At 37.0% G+C, this 14,956-nt stretch overlaps 1 protein-coding gene across 1 annotated transcript in view; it reads right to left on the bottom strand.

Moving 5' to 3' along the window:
* Positions 1-8,545: 8,545 nt before the first annotated feature.
* The window catches only part of LOC122661706, a 75,738-nt gene continuing 69,327 nt past the window's right edge, over positions 8,546-14,956 (bottom strand). Inside the window, exons 21-25 of the mRNA XM_043857203.1 lie at positions 10,857-10,956; positions 10,125-10,293; positions 9,538-9,620; positions 9,156-9,232; positions 8,546-8,799 (exon numbers count right to left, since the gene is read on the bottom strand). Coding sequence (XP_043713138.1) covers positions 8,628-8,799; positions 9,156-9,232; positions 9,538-9,620; positions 10,125-10,293; positions 10,857-10,956 — 601 coding nt within the window. The 3' untranslated portion in view covers positions 8,546-8,627. The remainder of the gene's footprint in view (positions 8,800-9,155; positions 9,233-9,537; positions 9,621-10,124; positions 10,294-10,856; positions 10,957-14,956) is intronic.

Below are 14,956 nucleotides of genomic sequence, written 5' to 3'. Positions count from 1 at the left end.
GACAGGGCACTGTGCCTCATGAAGCAGGGTGACTTGATCGACACTACTTGGAAGGAAACTCAAAAAAAAAAAAAAATCTTGCACCAATGTCTCAATATCTTATGGATATATGCAAAAAGCGAAGCTACCAAGTATTTGGGTGTCTGGTGTATGCTCCACCATGTCATTCAGAGAACACTAGTGGAGTAGAAATAGAGTTTGTTGTTGAAAAAAAAAAAAAAAAAAAGCTTTTACCTTAATGCCTGGAAGAAAAAAAAAAAGAGTATGGTAAAAAATACTCAATGCCTAAGCCTTTGGTTCCATTGATATTATGAGTGGTTTACTTGAAGGTGAGTAATGTTTGTAGTGTTTAGAAAATATGAGGAGATCCCTTGATCTTGATGCATGCTTATTACTTAAATTGATGTGGGGTGATAAAATTCAAGTGTGGGGGAACCCTTTGGCTCCTTGATCTTTAGTTGAGTATTTCTTTGAGATTGTGTGCATTATCTTACTTATGCCATGAGAAAAATTTATATCATTCTTTTTGATTTATTGAATTTTGGGTGTATATTCACTGCAAACACCCACAAGACATAACTCGTCCACGAGGGGTAACCTAGGGGTTTAAAGGCTTGTTGCATATGCTAAGTGCAACCGTGATTCCTACGAAAGTGAGTTAGGATTTTCTGCATTTTAGGTTAGTTTTTCTTTTTGCTTTACTTGAGGACAAGTAACGTTCAAGTGTGGGGGAATCTGATGAGCACATTTATGTGTGAAATCTTAGGGCATAAAGCATACATTTTACCACATTAGACAGAGTTACTTTGGTGTTTTCTTGTGTTTTTTAGGTTTTGGGCTATTCTGGACTATCGGCAGCTGCATGTCCCAAGTTACACGTAAAGTTGCCATTTTTTCTTCCATGGCTGTAAAGAGGACTAAATTTAGAGCAAGTTGGACGTGACAAAACGCAAGTACGCATTCGTCTAGCTCACTGTACAGTTGATTATTCTTTTCAGTCCAAGAAAGGATAATGGGTCAGAAAGGAGCTGTAGTGCAAGCCCATAGTCGGCCTACCACTGGCCAAGGACATTTTTGACATTATACAAGACATTTCTAAGCAATGGTGGAGATCTACTGCAAGCACAAGGCCATTTCAGCAATTTTGCATTCTTGAAGAGAGAGAAGGACTGCTACCCACATGGAGGGACCCACATTGCCATTAGATTTCATTAATTTTGAAGGCCCACAAGGTGTCCACGATTTTTATGGGCTGCATTTAATGCCCCACGATTTTTAGAGGACACATTGGAGATTTTGTTATTTGGTTGAGTAGAATCCTAGTTGTCACTATCCTAGTCATCACACACTCTCTCTCCTCCAACTTTTCAAGGGCATTCCTGAAATTTCACTTGGGATAGATTTATTTTGAAAGATATTTTCTCATCTATGGAAGGTTGAAAAATCAAAGATGCTTTGATTTTATTGCTTGGAGAAGATATCTACAAAGAAAAGGAGGCACAAGTTAGAATTATAAATTTACTTTTCTAGAAATAGAAGGTTTATGTAAACAATATTCTTTTCTCTCTCTCTTTCTATTTTTTTTCTTTTTTCTTGGGATTCAAGGCAATGTAAAGGAGGAAGGAGACAAGAATATTCTCTTTTCTTAGGAAATATTTCTTTTACACTTCCCTCGTCTCTCTTCTCCCCTTTTCCCTATAAATACCCCCCACCTCTCTTGTAAATTTTGCTCATTCACTTAGTGAAATTTCTTCTCTTCTTCTTCTTCTAATTTGTGATTTTTGACTTTTCTAAGTTCTAGTTTGCTTTTTTTATTTTCATTTAATGGTTATAATAGGTTTAGTTTATGCTTTAATTTCAATTTAAGTCTTCAATTGGGTTGTAATTTCTTAATTCTAGTTTAGGTTTTAAGCCTTCTAGTCTAAGTTCTTAAGTTGATGACAAGACTTAAAGATTTAGAAGAAGAGGCCATGGTAAGTTTATGCAAGTATTCAAGCTTTTCAATTACATTCATGCAAGCACATCCAGGTTTTACTATCTAAACTCTCAATCTCATTCTCCATCTCCTATATCTCTCTCTATCTTCTTCTTCTTCTCCCTCTATTTCTTTTATTTTAATTTTAAATGGTTGTGGTTTGTGGATGCATTTTTATTCCCTTATTTCTTTTTATGTGGTTAGTATGTGTGGTTGCATTTTTATTCCTTTTAATTCGCTTTAGTTTGATAGGTTAGATGCTCATGTGTTAGGACGTCGATTTAATCCCTTAATTTTGTTAGATGCTTATGAGTTAGGATGCATTGATTTTTGTTAGTTTAATTAGTTTAATTTAACACTTTAATTTGGTTCACTTTGCATCACTTTTAAGTTAGTTAAATAGAGTGGCGTATATCTCTTTGTGTTCGACCCGTAGCTACGATTGACCCTTACGCTTGTGATTTTATTTTAACTCAAACAGAAGACCTCTTGTATTTTTGAGTTTAGGGGGTGGCCCCCACCTATCTCCACCGAATTTGGTCTTAGGGCGTCATGCGCATAAAGGATGCTGAATGGAAGGATTTGATGCAATCTAGACAGTTTACCTATGGATTGACTCACATGTGATCAAGGGCGAGATGGGAAGAAGTTTCACTGAAGACCCAAGGGTATAAACATAATTTTAGAAAATTAGAAAATTTTCAGAAGATATTTGATATTGGGCACATATCATCTGGAACATTAGTTGGAGCAACTTTAATTCTCGAATTGGGTTCATCCAAGGCCAGGATGGAGAGTTATTTTCATAAAGAGAATTTTGATTAAATTTAGAATTTAGGTTAAATTCTCTCCTCCCTAATATCTCTCTCTCTCTCATTCCACTACGGTTCCTAACTTTCCTACTTCCCTCAATTCTCTTCTCTCTCTCTCCTATTTCTTCTCTTCCCTAAAATCTCTCTTCTCTCACATGCTGCCCATGATTCTCTCTCCCATCTATCTTAAAATTTTTTTTTTTTCTTATCTCCAATCCCTTTTACGTTTAATGAATTCCATCTCTCCTAAAATCCCTCTAACCTCTACCATGTGCTGCCCATGATTCTCTCTCCCATCTATCTTAAATTCCTTTTTTTCTTATCTCCAATCCTTTTTACGTTTAATGTATCCCATCTCCTCTAAAATATCTCTCCCATATTTTCCTAAACCCTCTCGGGTTCTATCTTTCCTATCTATCCCATCTCCCTCACGGCTGTCCTTAAATTGCTCCCTTCGGTCTCTCTTTCTGGGTTTTTACATAATTGTTTGTATTTTCTAGATAGCCCTGTTAAAATGAATTTGATTATAAATGTTGATCTGAAACGTAAATCAGCTCCAGTGAACTCAACATATCTATGACATCTAAGATTATGTCACAATAACATAGACCGAATCAGTAGGTAAGTTAAAGATGAACCTTTAGAAAGTCTAAAGGTCAAACATTACCCAACCTATGAGTCTGCCTTCAAGGTAAGATGACCAAGAAACCCCCTTTAACAATAAAGGTACTAGAGCCACAAATCTGTTAGAGTTGATACACACTCACGTGTGTGAACCCATTAAAAGACAAACCAAGTATGGATTTGAGTACTTTATAACCTTTACTGATAATTACTCTAGATATGATTATATCTACTTAATGCGTATGAAATTTGAAGTCTTTGAAACGTTCAAAGATTCAGGCTGAAATAGAAAGACAATTAGATGAACGCATTAAGTCCTTACGATTAGATCGTGGAGGAGAGTATCTATCAGATGAGTTTAAAGAATATCTCATGTCACAAGGGATTGTTAATCAATTAACAAATCTTGGAACACCACAACAAAATAGTGTCTTCGAGCAACGTAACTGGACTTTATTAGATATGGTTCCAGCTATGCTTACTTATAGTGAGCTCCTTCTTTTTTCTAAAGGTGTTGCCCTAGAAACAATGATTTATATCTCGAATAAGATTCCAACAAAGTCTTTGGTTAATAAACCATTTGAATTGTAGAAAGGGCAAAAGTCTAGCCTACAACATCTTAGGGTATGGGGTTGCATAGCCCATGTGCGAAAGCAACAGACAGGCAAACTGGAATCTAGAATTTCAAGATGCTATTTCTTGGGATACCCTAAAGGCACGATAGGTTTCTACTTCTATAATTCAGATGAGCAAAAGATCATTGTAAGTAAACATGTTACTTTCGTTGAGGAGGAAATGTTTACCAAGAAAAATGAATCTGTAGTTACACAGGAGTTATTTGATGACTCAAGACTGTCACTCTCTGAAGTGAGACCAATCAACACATCCACTGAAAATGAAACACCTCAAGAACCTTTACGCAATGGGAGGACCATCAAACAACCCACTAGGTTTACTTTTCTTACAAAAGAAGAGAAGACAGTGGAAAAGTTTCACATGGTTTCAGTTGAATCAGATGATGATCCAGTAACATACTCTGAGGCTCTTAAAGATGTTGATGTCACTATGTGGCTGGAGGCAATGCGCTCTAAAATCGATTCAATGCATTCCAGTAAGGTCTGAATTCTAGTCAATCCACCACTTGGCGTAAAACCCATTTGATAGAAATGGATCTTCAAGAGGAAGAAGGGCCTTGATGAAAAGGTTGAAAGATTCAAAACGAGGTTAGTGGAAAACTGATATACTCAACGAGATGGTATAGATTATGAGGAAACATTTTCTTCAGTGGCAATAATGAAGTCCATCAGGATTTTATTGTCTATTGTTGTATACTATGACTATGAGATCTGGAAGATGGATGTGCAAATCGCATTTCTTGATGAAGAAATCTACATGCAACAGTCAGAGGGGTTCTCTTCCATTCAAGAAGAAAGCGAAGTATGCAAGTTGTAAAAGTCCATCTATGGACTAAAGTAGGCTTCCGGGAGCTGGATCATAAGATTTGATCTATCAATCAAATGGTTTGGTTTTTGTCAAAATTTAGATGAACCATGCGTTTACAAGAAGACCAGTGGGAGTGCAGTGTATTTTCTCGTATTGCACGTAGACGACATATTGCTTATTGGAAATGATGTAGGGTTTCTTTCATCAGTTAAATAGTGGTTTCCATTACTTTTTCTGTGAAAGATCCTGGGAAGCTAGCTATATCCTAGGGATCAAATTCGTTAGAGATCGCCAAAGACGGATGTTGGGCTTGTCACAATCAACCTAAATAGACAAAATCTTGGCCAGATTTAGTATAAAAAACTCCAAGAAAGGAATTGTTCTTTTTCGACATGGAGTTATTCTTTCCAATTCTTAATGTCCTCATACTCAAAAGGACATTGAAGTAGGGAGTCTTATGTATGCTACGTTGTGTACGAGGCCAGACATTTGCTATGCAGTAGGTATTGTGAGCCATTACCAGTCTTATCCCAAATAAGAGCATTGAATTGCTATGAAAAATATCTTAGTACTTAAGGACTAAGGATTACTTCTTGGTTTATGGATGTGATCAATTCTCAGTTATAGGATACACAGACTCAGATTTTCAAACTGACTAAGATTATAGAAAACCACATTTGGGATGGTATATCTAATGGGAGGTGATGTCATTGGTTGGAGGAGTGCAAAACAGAAATCTACGGTCGATTCCAGTACCAAAGTAGAATGCCTTACAACTTGTGATGCAGCAAAAGAAGGTGCTTAACTTAGAAAGTTCCTATCAGATTTAGAGGTCGTCCGAGAGCTTGTCAAATGCCCTATTCCCCTGTTATGTGACAACAGAGGGACAATTGCTCAAGCATAAGAGCCTAGGGCTCATCAGAGGAACAAGCACGTGCAAGGAAAGTATAACCTCATCAAAGATTATCTAGCAAGGTGACATGAGTATCTCCAAAGTTGACACTATTGAAAATGTGTCTGATGCCATGACAAAGGGTTTATCTCATAGAAGGCATGAGTTTAAAATGTATGGGAAATTAGCTTTGATGTACAAGTGGGAGATTGTTGCATTTATGTGTCCATCAAACCCGGTTTACATTAAATTGAACCGATTATTTATTTTTGGCTTAATTTTATCATGTGTGATAACATTTTTTAGCATTGTGAGTATATACTTTAAATTGGAGTCACGACTAGGGTTTAGGCTGGACACCCTTATTATATGGCCATTGCATGGATACACCTAGACATGTTGATGTCAGGTTATGAATGCAAATACACGTATGGATATGTGTGTATTGGCAAAGAATCTATTTGTGTCGATTCTCTCATGTGTTACTGCTAGATGTATATAGGTTTGGGATACACATGTGTCGCTGAGACTCAGTATCTAAGAGGATCTTGTCACTACAAAATGTGAACACGTACTTTGGTTCATTAATGACTGAGGTTCTATAAACCAAAGCCGATGTGCTGGGAACTTGTGAACATTTTGTGAGTGAAAGTATCACTCAACAAGGTCTCCATTGCCCGATTGGGATACATCAAAAAGAGATTGTCTGTTGATGGTCAAATGAGAATCAAGACCTGTGCCGTTTTAGAAATGGTTTGCAAGACTTATTTTCATATAAAATGATAGATTATATGTATGTTTTGATTAAAAATGTTTGAATGTGCTTTGCAGATTTCGATGACACGCACAAACACTCTGATATGGACATAAACTATGGAATGGGGTTTGACATTATTTAAATACATGTCCTAGATTCCATTTTGTTAAAAAAAAAATCCTAGATTCCATTTCAATGATATTGATTAGTAGAGGGTTGGTACATAATAAAGTGTTATTATGTATTTTTGAGATTTTTTAATTAAATAATTTATTTATTTAATTTAACGAATTTGGTGAAATCATTTTATTTTCCATTAAATTTAAAGTAAATAATTATATACTTTCTCTTTTAGATTCTGCTTCTTCCCTAATTAGAAACACACTAGGATTGGATGTTGAGATTCAAGTTAAATTTCTGTGGGTAGAGAGAGAGAGAGAGAGAGAGAGAGAGAGAGAGACTCAATAAGGTCTGCACTACTCGATTAAGGAACATCAAGAGAGAGATCGATTGTCTGTGGATGGTCGGATGAGAATCAAGATCTTGTGCCATTTTAGAATTGATTTGCAAAACTTATTTTCACATAAAATGATATATTATATATATGTTTTGATTATAAATGTTTGATTGTGTTTTGTGATTTCCGATCACATACATAGACACTTTGATATGGACACGTATTATAGAATGAGGGTTAGTAGTATTTAAAATAATGCCCTAAATTCCATAACAACAATGTTGATTAGTGGAGGGTTGATACATAAATAAAGTATTATTAAGATTTGCTAATTAAATAAATTATAATTTATTTATTTATGGATTTGGTGCAATTATATTATTATCTATTAAAATTAAAATAAATAATTATTTACTCTCTCTTTTAGATTTTATTTCTTCCTAATTAGAAACACACTAGGATTGGATGTGGGGATTCAAGTCAACTTCTAAAGAGAGAGAGTCTCACAAGGACTAAAGAGATAGCCCCACTTGGAGCATTATATAAACACAAGGGGAAAGGGGAGCCACCCAATTTTTTGGCGCCCCTTCCTTTAGCCAAATCTCTTCTCTCTCCTCTCTCTTTGTCTATTCTTTTAGTTGAGGTCGTTGTTTTGCCTTGGAGAGTCTTGATTGCACCAAGAAAGGTTCAAAAACATCTTTCCTTGTATACTTGTTGGAGGAAGAACCACTATCCGGATGAAGAAAAACACTTGAGGCTTTTTAAGTTAGCAAATCTAACTCTTTTGTGGTTGATCTTATATAATTTGATAATCTTGGGTTGCGATAGAAACCGAATTGATTATTCCGATGTGCATTCCGATATGAGATGATTTCCTTTCTTCATGGAACAAAATAAAGAGATCAGTTTGGTAATTTTTATTGAACCAGATTTTTTTTTTTATTATTGGCCCCAATCCAATGGAGATGGTCTAGATAAATCCAATGTCAAATTTCATACGCAATTTCAATCATATACCACCCATGTAATGCCTTGCCCCATGCAACTCCCCCCACCCCCTTCTTGTCGCACCATTGTCAAATTCCTAGATTTTTCTTCATTATCTATTTTACCACATGGTCAACTGTACTTGGACTGAAATTTGACATGCTGTCAAAGACCTTCATGTCTCCATCCAAATATGGCGCTGTTATGTGAACCGCCAGACAAGTAAACTAGAAAATTTTAAAAAGGGCATACCCAGTGCAGTCTCTCATCACTAAGGGGTGTAGGGAGGGTCATAATGTACAAAGCCTTAACCCTACCTTGCGGAGAGGCTGTTTCCCAAATTGAACCCATGACAGAAAAACCTTAATAATCAAAATGGAAAACTTTTCAAACCATAACTTACTAAATTTCACATTATTTTTTTTAGGACAGTTTACTTAGATTTTTGTAGAAAGTACAAGAATAAGAAATTTTGCTTCACTTCTCAACTACTATCAAATATAGAGCTATATTTCTGTTATACTATTGGCTTAAACAATTTACATTATTTTTCATCGTTTTACATCCAACCAGGAGGGAGAGAGAGAGAGAGAGATACGCAAAATTTTTGTTTCAATGAAAAAGAAAAAACTACTGCTTAGCTAACCAGCTCAGATACAACATCCCTGCAGAGCCACTACTCAGTTAATTTTGGGCTTAGGCCGCCTTGGCCTAAGCACAAACCAAAGAATGCCAATAACAACTAAGAATGCTGGGATTGTAGTCATGTCTATCTCTACCTGAACTTTCCTCTCTTTGGTGCAGTGGATTGGATGCAGTAGAGCTACAGTTGCGTTTACATAATCAACAAACCTGTACAAGGAGTCCCCCACAAGTAGAGTTAGAAGTAAAGGCAAAATTATACACACTATTTTTACCTACCGAATACTCTGAAGTCAGGTTTAGCTTTAATGCCTGTCATTGGGATTTGGAGTTAAGGTCGCTCAATCAATAGAACCAGGATTAAGTGTTTGGAATACAGGCTAGGTCACTTCTTCCTCTTCAGGATCATCCCATATACATCTTAAGACTTGGCATTCAATAATTTATTTAAAAACTTATAAGGAGTTAGCCTAGTTAAAATTGCATTTTCTCATATAATTTGTAAGGAGAGTAGTATCCACCTTAAATCATTTAAACCTATAGGGCAAAGAGGAGAAAATTCTAACCCTTTGGATGCATCCTCCAGAGTATATAGCAGTCTCACAGCATCTGGATACCGCAACTCCCCAGTAACAGTTGAAATCTGAAACAATACACCCAGAATTATCAACTTGGCCTTTTGTAACTGATTAAAGGTACAAATATATATATATATATATATATATATATATATATATATAATATAGGAAAAAAGCTCTCTGAGCCTAATGCATACACTACACCGCCTCGCATGTAGTATTATATCAATATTTTTAAAGAGAGAAACAATGAATTAAAAAAAAAAAAACAATGTGTGGATAGTGTGCCCTGCTTGCTCAGAGAACTCTCTCCCATATGTAATGACCATTAATTATTTGCAGAAATGATGCAAAACAAAATTCTACTTACTCTTCTCCAGAGCCCAACAACAGACTTATATTTGTTTATTAGCTCACGCTCTTGAGATTGGAAGAGCTTAAAAGTCCGTGCAGCTATTTTTTGTTAAGTATTCATCAAAAGAAAACCTGGTACCACCATCAATAACACAAAGCAAGCCACAAACATTCCAGGCATAATTTCTTAACTTAGAAAGTTTAAGTGCATTAATCCATTACTATGGTTTTGGTTCCATATTTACTGACACAACTTCCACTATTGTGCAAAAGTTTGTAAAAATTACAAAGAAGCATTACTTATCTGAAAGACAATGGAGTTATTCCCCATTTCTCCCACAGAAAGCAATGCCACAACTGTAGGGCATGCAGGTCCCATATGAAAGGAGAACCCAGGCCACTCCTGTTGACCATGATAACAAACAATTCTGCAAATGACACTAAGACCCCTGACCTATAGTTTGAATAATCCAAGTATGTTTTGTCAGGCTACTACTGATCAGAATGCTTACTCTGTCATAAAATTAGGGAAAGAGAGTTGACAAAAGAAAATCCGAAATAAGCTTATCATGTGCTACAGTTCCAAGGTATTGGTAAGGATACTTGTATGCTCCATGACTAGACGATGAATGGCTGAATTAACAAGTTTTATCGACTCATCAAGAGTTGTGATGATGTAGCTTCGAGCAATCGTATCAGACTGGAACTGAGAGATGTGCCAGCCTTGAGAAGTAATGGATAATGGGTTGCATCCCACCGACCATATCCAGTCCTGTTGCATTACAGAGCACAAGCTTTAGCAATGGATAAAGTGGAAATTGACATGCAGTATAAAATACGAGCCTGACAAGAAATGCATCAGAATTCAGGAGAATGCATGCAGCTGCATGGAAAATTTTTATTTTTTCTATGAAAAAATATTTAAACATGACTAATACCTAGTATTAAATACTGATATAGACAAAGCAATTTTGAATGTCTACCAGCAGGTACTCTAGATGATTACCAATTTACCATCTATAGAAGGGGACCTAACAAGACTTCTGGCTGACTAATCAAACAGCTATAATGTATGTGGTTTAGAAAGCACAAGAACTACTGAAAGTCCAAGAATGGAGAATTTATACGATAGTGATCCTACCAACAGTTCAACCACAGAAAATTGAGTAATTGTGTCAACATATCACAGTGAGTATGCAAGACAGACAGTCGCACACACAGACTAGAAAGAGAGAGAGAGAGATGACAGCGACAAGTGTCAATGACATCTATATCCATGTGGCATCCAGTAATTAGGAAGTAAAACTAGCAACTGAGATTCATAATTTCACATACCTCAATTGCAGTTTCATGGGCTTGACTGTATACCAGGTGAAGGGGCAGCAAACCAGCTAGATGTTCAGCGGTCGCAGCCAAGGCAGCTTTTACAGGTCTCCTGCAAAATACAATAATAACCAGTAAATATGCATAGATCAATCTAGTACATGATCCTCTCATGAGGCAAAAATGTTAAACAGAAAGGGTCTCACTGAAGAGTTACGGGTGAATTGTAAACAGAGTAACATGCCAACTGAAAAAAGGTAATAATTTTCACCATCTGTAAATAGCCACAACAATAACTTTATGTAGCACCACATGATTTTCACAAAGACTCGTCAACTTAGCAACTTATTGATACTCTGATCTGATATCTGCCCACAATTTCATTCACATAGTAGTCCATTAGCTCCATCAAAACAATGACGGCTCAGAACTTATGCAAGTATGCATTACAGTTTCCTTCCTGCCCATACAATGTGAATTGGTTGCTTAATGTTAGCCAATAATTTTGGATGCAGTTATAGGAACAGAGATGTTCAGAGAAACAAAAGGGTGCCTGGAAAGCGGTATTTCCCTTTTGCACAAAGGGAAAGAGTTAACATTGTAGCTGAAGCTACCATATAAAATCGTATAGCAGGTTCCAACTTCCAACATCATGATCCCACAATCTGCAGCTTAAACTGTGTTTTAGCGAGCAAACCGAGTGTTACACCTACAACATCATGATCCCACAATCTGCAGCTTAAACTGTGTTTTAGCGAGCAAACCAAGTGTTACACCTACAACTTGAAGATTAAACTCCAAGAATTAGAAGGTCAGCATTATTTGGAAACTTATTAGAACATTTAATATAGTACTTCACAGTTTACCACAGAAAGCTTCCTAGCACATAGTCCAGAAAGTGACTCTCATTATTTCCCAACTCAAAGTTGGCAATTCCATTCTTCAAACCATATATTCTCTATCCAGTCTTCAGTTTTCTGATTTGATAGAAGGGGAAGACTAGAAAAATTAGTTAACTTGAAAATATGGAAATGCCTTAATTTTATATGAATGCCTAGATGAAATGTAATGTAACATGTCAGTGATAAACAAAATCCAGAAAGTGACTTTCATTATTTCCCAGCTCAAAGTTGGGAATCGCATTCTTCAAACCATAGATTCTCTATCCAGTCCTCAGCTTTCTGATTCGATAGACAGGGAAGACTGGCAATATTAGTTAACTTGGAAATATGGAAATGCCTTAGTTTTAAATGAATGCCTAAATGAAATGAAATGTAACATGTCAGTGATAAACCATGTGCCTAACCAGATTTCTGATACAGATTTGACAGGATCAAACTCCCATCTCACCGAGATCTCAGTTTCTCCCACGAAACTGAGATGGGCTGTGATACTTAAATAATACAAGATCTCGGCGCAATATCTTGTCTCGGTTCATCTCGGTTGAACCAGGAGTTATTTTAACTTAAAACTTATCCTGTTTCGACGAGTTTCACTCTCTCTCTCTCACCTCAATTCTGCCATCAACCTCAGAGTAGGTTATCACCACCAGGAGCTAGAGTCGGAGCGTGAACCTGAGCCAATGCACTTCACAGGAGAAACTCAATTCACTCATGCCACACAGGATGAGGACCATGGTGGAGTTGTCTACAGGAGAGGGCCAAGAGGTCACAAATTCAAAAAACAAGCTGGGGAGCAGCAAGATAGCATGGATGACACGATCAGGAGCTTGACTGATAGTATTGGAGGCATGAGTATGGAGAGTGGTATTCATCATGGGGAGCAGTGGCATACACCATCCAAACATGACACTGGGAGCACCGGTTCCGAGTATAGTCATTATACTGGGTATGGTCTGTTTGGGGGCTTTGGACAGGCCGACTCTTCATCATCATTACTCTCTGCCTATGAGTATGAAGGTCAATCACACTCACACACTAAGTCAGGTTTTATGGAAAGCATCTTTGGGGTCCCAGCCCCCCAGCCATTCATGTCTATACCGGTTCCACAGGCACCATCTAGTAGCAGTGGCTCTCGATCGAGTTCCTTACGTTTCGGAGATATATATCCTAGGTTAGGGTACCTCTAGTACTGTGATGACTCAGTTTATACGGTTGTTGTGCACGACTTCGAGTGTTTCTTCCACAACCATATGTCATGGCCAGCCTTTGTGATGCAATCAGAGCAGAGTTTGATTCGACAACAACAACAACACCTACGTGGTCATTATGATGATCCGGCCCGGCACTCGTTTCAGTACTAGGCTACTAGCTTGTATTTATTTGATCTATGTGACTATTCTTTGGAAAGGTTTCTAACAATTATGAACAATCAGTCCATCACTATGTAGTATGTAATGGTTTATGGTTTGATGTCTCTTAGTTCCTAATGCTTATTTAAGTTGCCTTGCACTTCTACTTTAATTATTTATGAGTTCTAAACATTGTGTGGACTGTGGAATAGCTTAGGGTAGACCTCACACAGGTCGTAGACTACCAACTTAGGGTCCGTAGTCAAAGTACCATTTTGGGTTTGAATTTGTAAAAACTAATGGTTCCACTGTGTTTAGAAGGCCTAAAATAGGGGGAATGTCAAGTTTCAGCCCCTATCTTGGCCATATCAAGGTTCGAAAACTCGGGTCTCGGTGCCAACTCAGACCCTTGAAAAACCGAGTCGAGTCGAGATCTCGCCGAGTTGTTGCACTTTTTTTTTTCTCGACTCGAAGCCTCATCTCGGTGGGTTTTAGACCTAGTTTGGGTCTGAAACTTGGTATTCAGCCTATTTTAGGCCATTTAAACACAATAGCACTATCAGATTTTGCAAAAACTAAGCCCAAATAGGAGTTTCAGTTAGTAGGAAAGCAGGACAGACACTTACATATACTAGAAACCAGGACAGACACAGGATAAACACACTTATTTATGCCTAATATCATTTAAGTAAATGATATTGCATTTACTTAAGATATTATTCATAAATAAGCAAATACCCCCCTATTTGAATATAGTTAAAAAATCAAATTCCAAAAGAAAAAAAAGTCAACCCCCCAGTTCAAGAACAAAAACTGGATTTTCGGCAGTAGGTGCAATTTTCAAACTTTCTAACGCAACTAGATTTTGACAGCATTCGTGCACACCGAATTAAGCTTGACCGGTACATAACTCTTTCAATATAAATCAGACTTAAGCAATCTTGGACTTGTTGGAAAGCCTTGCTAAAATCTGATTTATATTGAAAGAGTTATGTACCGGTCAAACTTAATTCGATGTGCGCGAATGCTGTCAAAATCGCTCTGAATGGAAATAATTTTTTGGACATCAAAACAAATGAATATTTTACCGCACTTTTGGTTTTTAGCAATGTTTTACCATGATAAGATTCATGGAATTTTTAGATTCGAGAAAAACCCCAGCATTAGAAAGTTGAAAATTGCACCTACCACCGAAAATCCAGTTTTTGTTCTTGAACTGGGGGGTTGACTTTTTTTCCTTTTGGAATTTGATTTTTTGACTATTTTTATTGGATTCAAATGGGGGGGTATTTTCTTATTTATGAATAATATCTTAAGTAAATGAAATACCATTTACTTAAATGATATTAGGCATAAATAAGTGTCTGTCTTGGTTCCTGGCTTAGATAGGTGTCTGTATACCAAGAATTTCCAGCAAGATCTCGAGATCTGGCACTCATGTAAAGGACCTAGATGGGCATTTTCCTATGTCAAACCGAGAAACTCGGAGAGATCTCGCCGAGATCTCAATATCTCGCCGAGATCTCACCGAGAAAATGCACTTTTAGAATGCGTATGTGATCTCGACTCGATATTTGGAAAAACCGAGAAACTCGGCAAGATCTCGAACCTTGGGCCATATGGCCACCGAAACCTAGCATCAAGTTAAAAAAAAAAATACATCATCTCGCCGAGATCTCGGTTTCGTGGCCTGGTGAAACCAGTACCGAAACCAAGACCTAAGACCTTGGTTCTTTTGCATGCTCTGACAAAAAAGTGAGGCTCCCACATATGTATCTTTTTTTATTTTATTTAATCTATTTTAAAAACGAGGGCCCCACATTGATGATACCTTTTTGTGAATACTAATTGGTGTGGCGTG

The sequence above is a fragment of the Telopea speciosissima genome, chromosome 5, assembly GCF_018873765.1.
Source record: "Telopea speciosissima isolate NSW1024214 ecotype Mountain lineage chromosome 5, Tspe_v1, whole genome shotgun sequence".
In the NCBI taxonomy this organism is placed as follows: Eukaryota; Viridiplantae; Streptophyta; class Magnoliopsida; order Proteales; family Proteaceae; genus Telopea; species Telopea speciosissima.
This window is presented reverse-complemented; position numbering and strand designations above follow the sequence as displayed.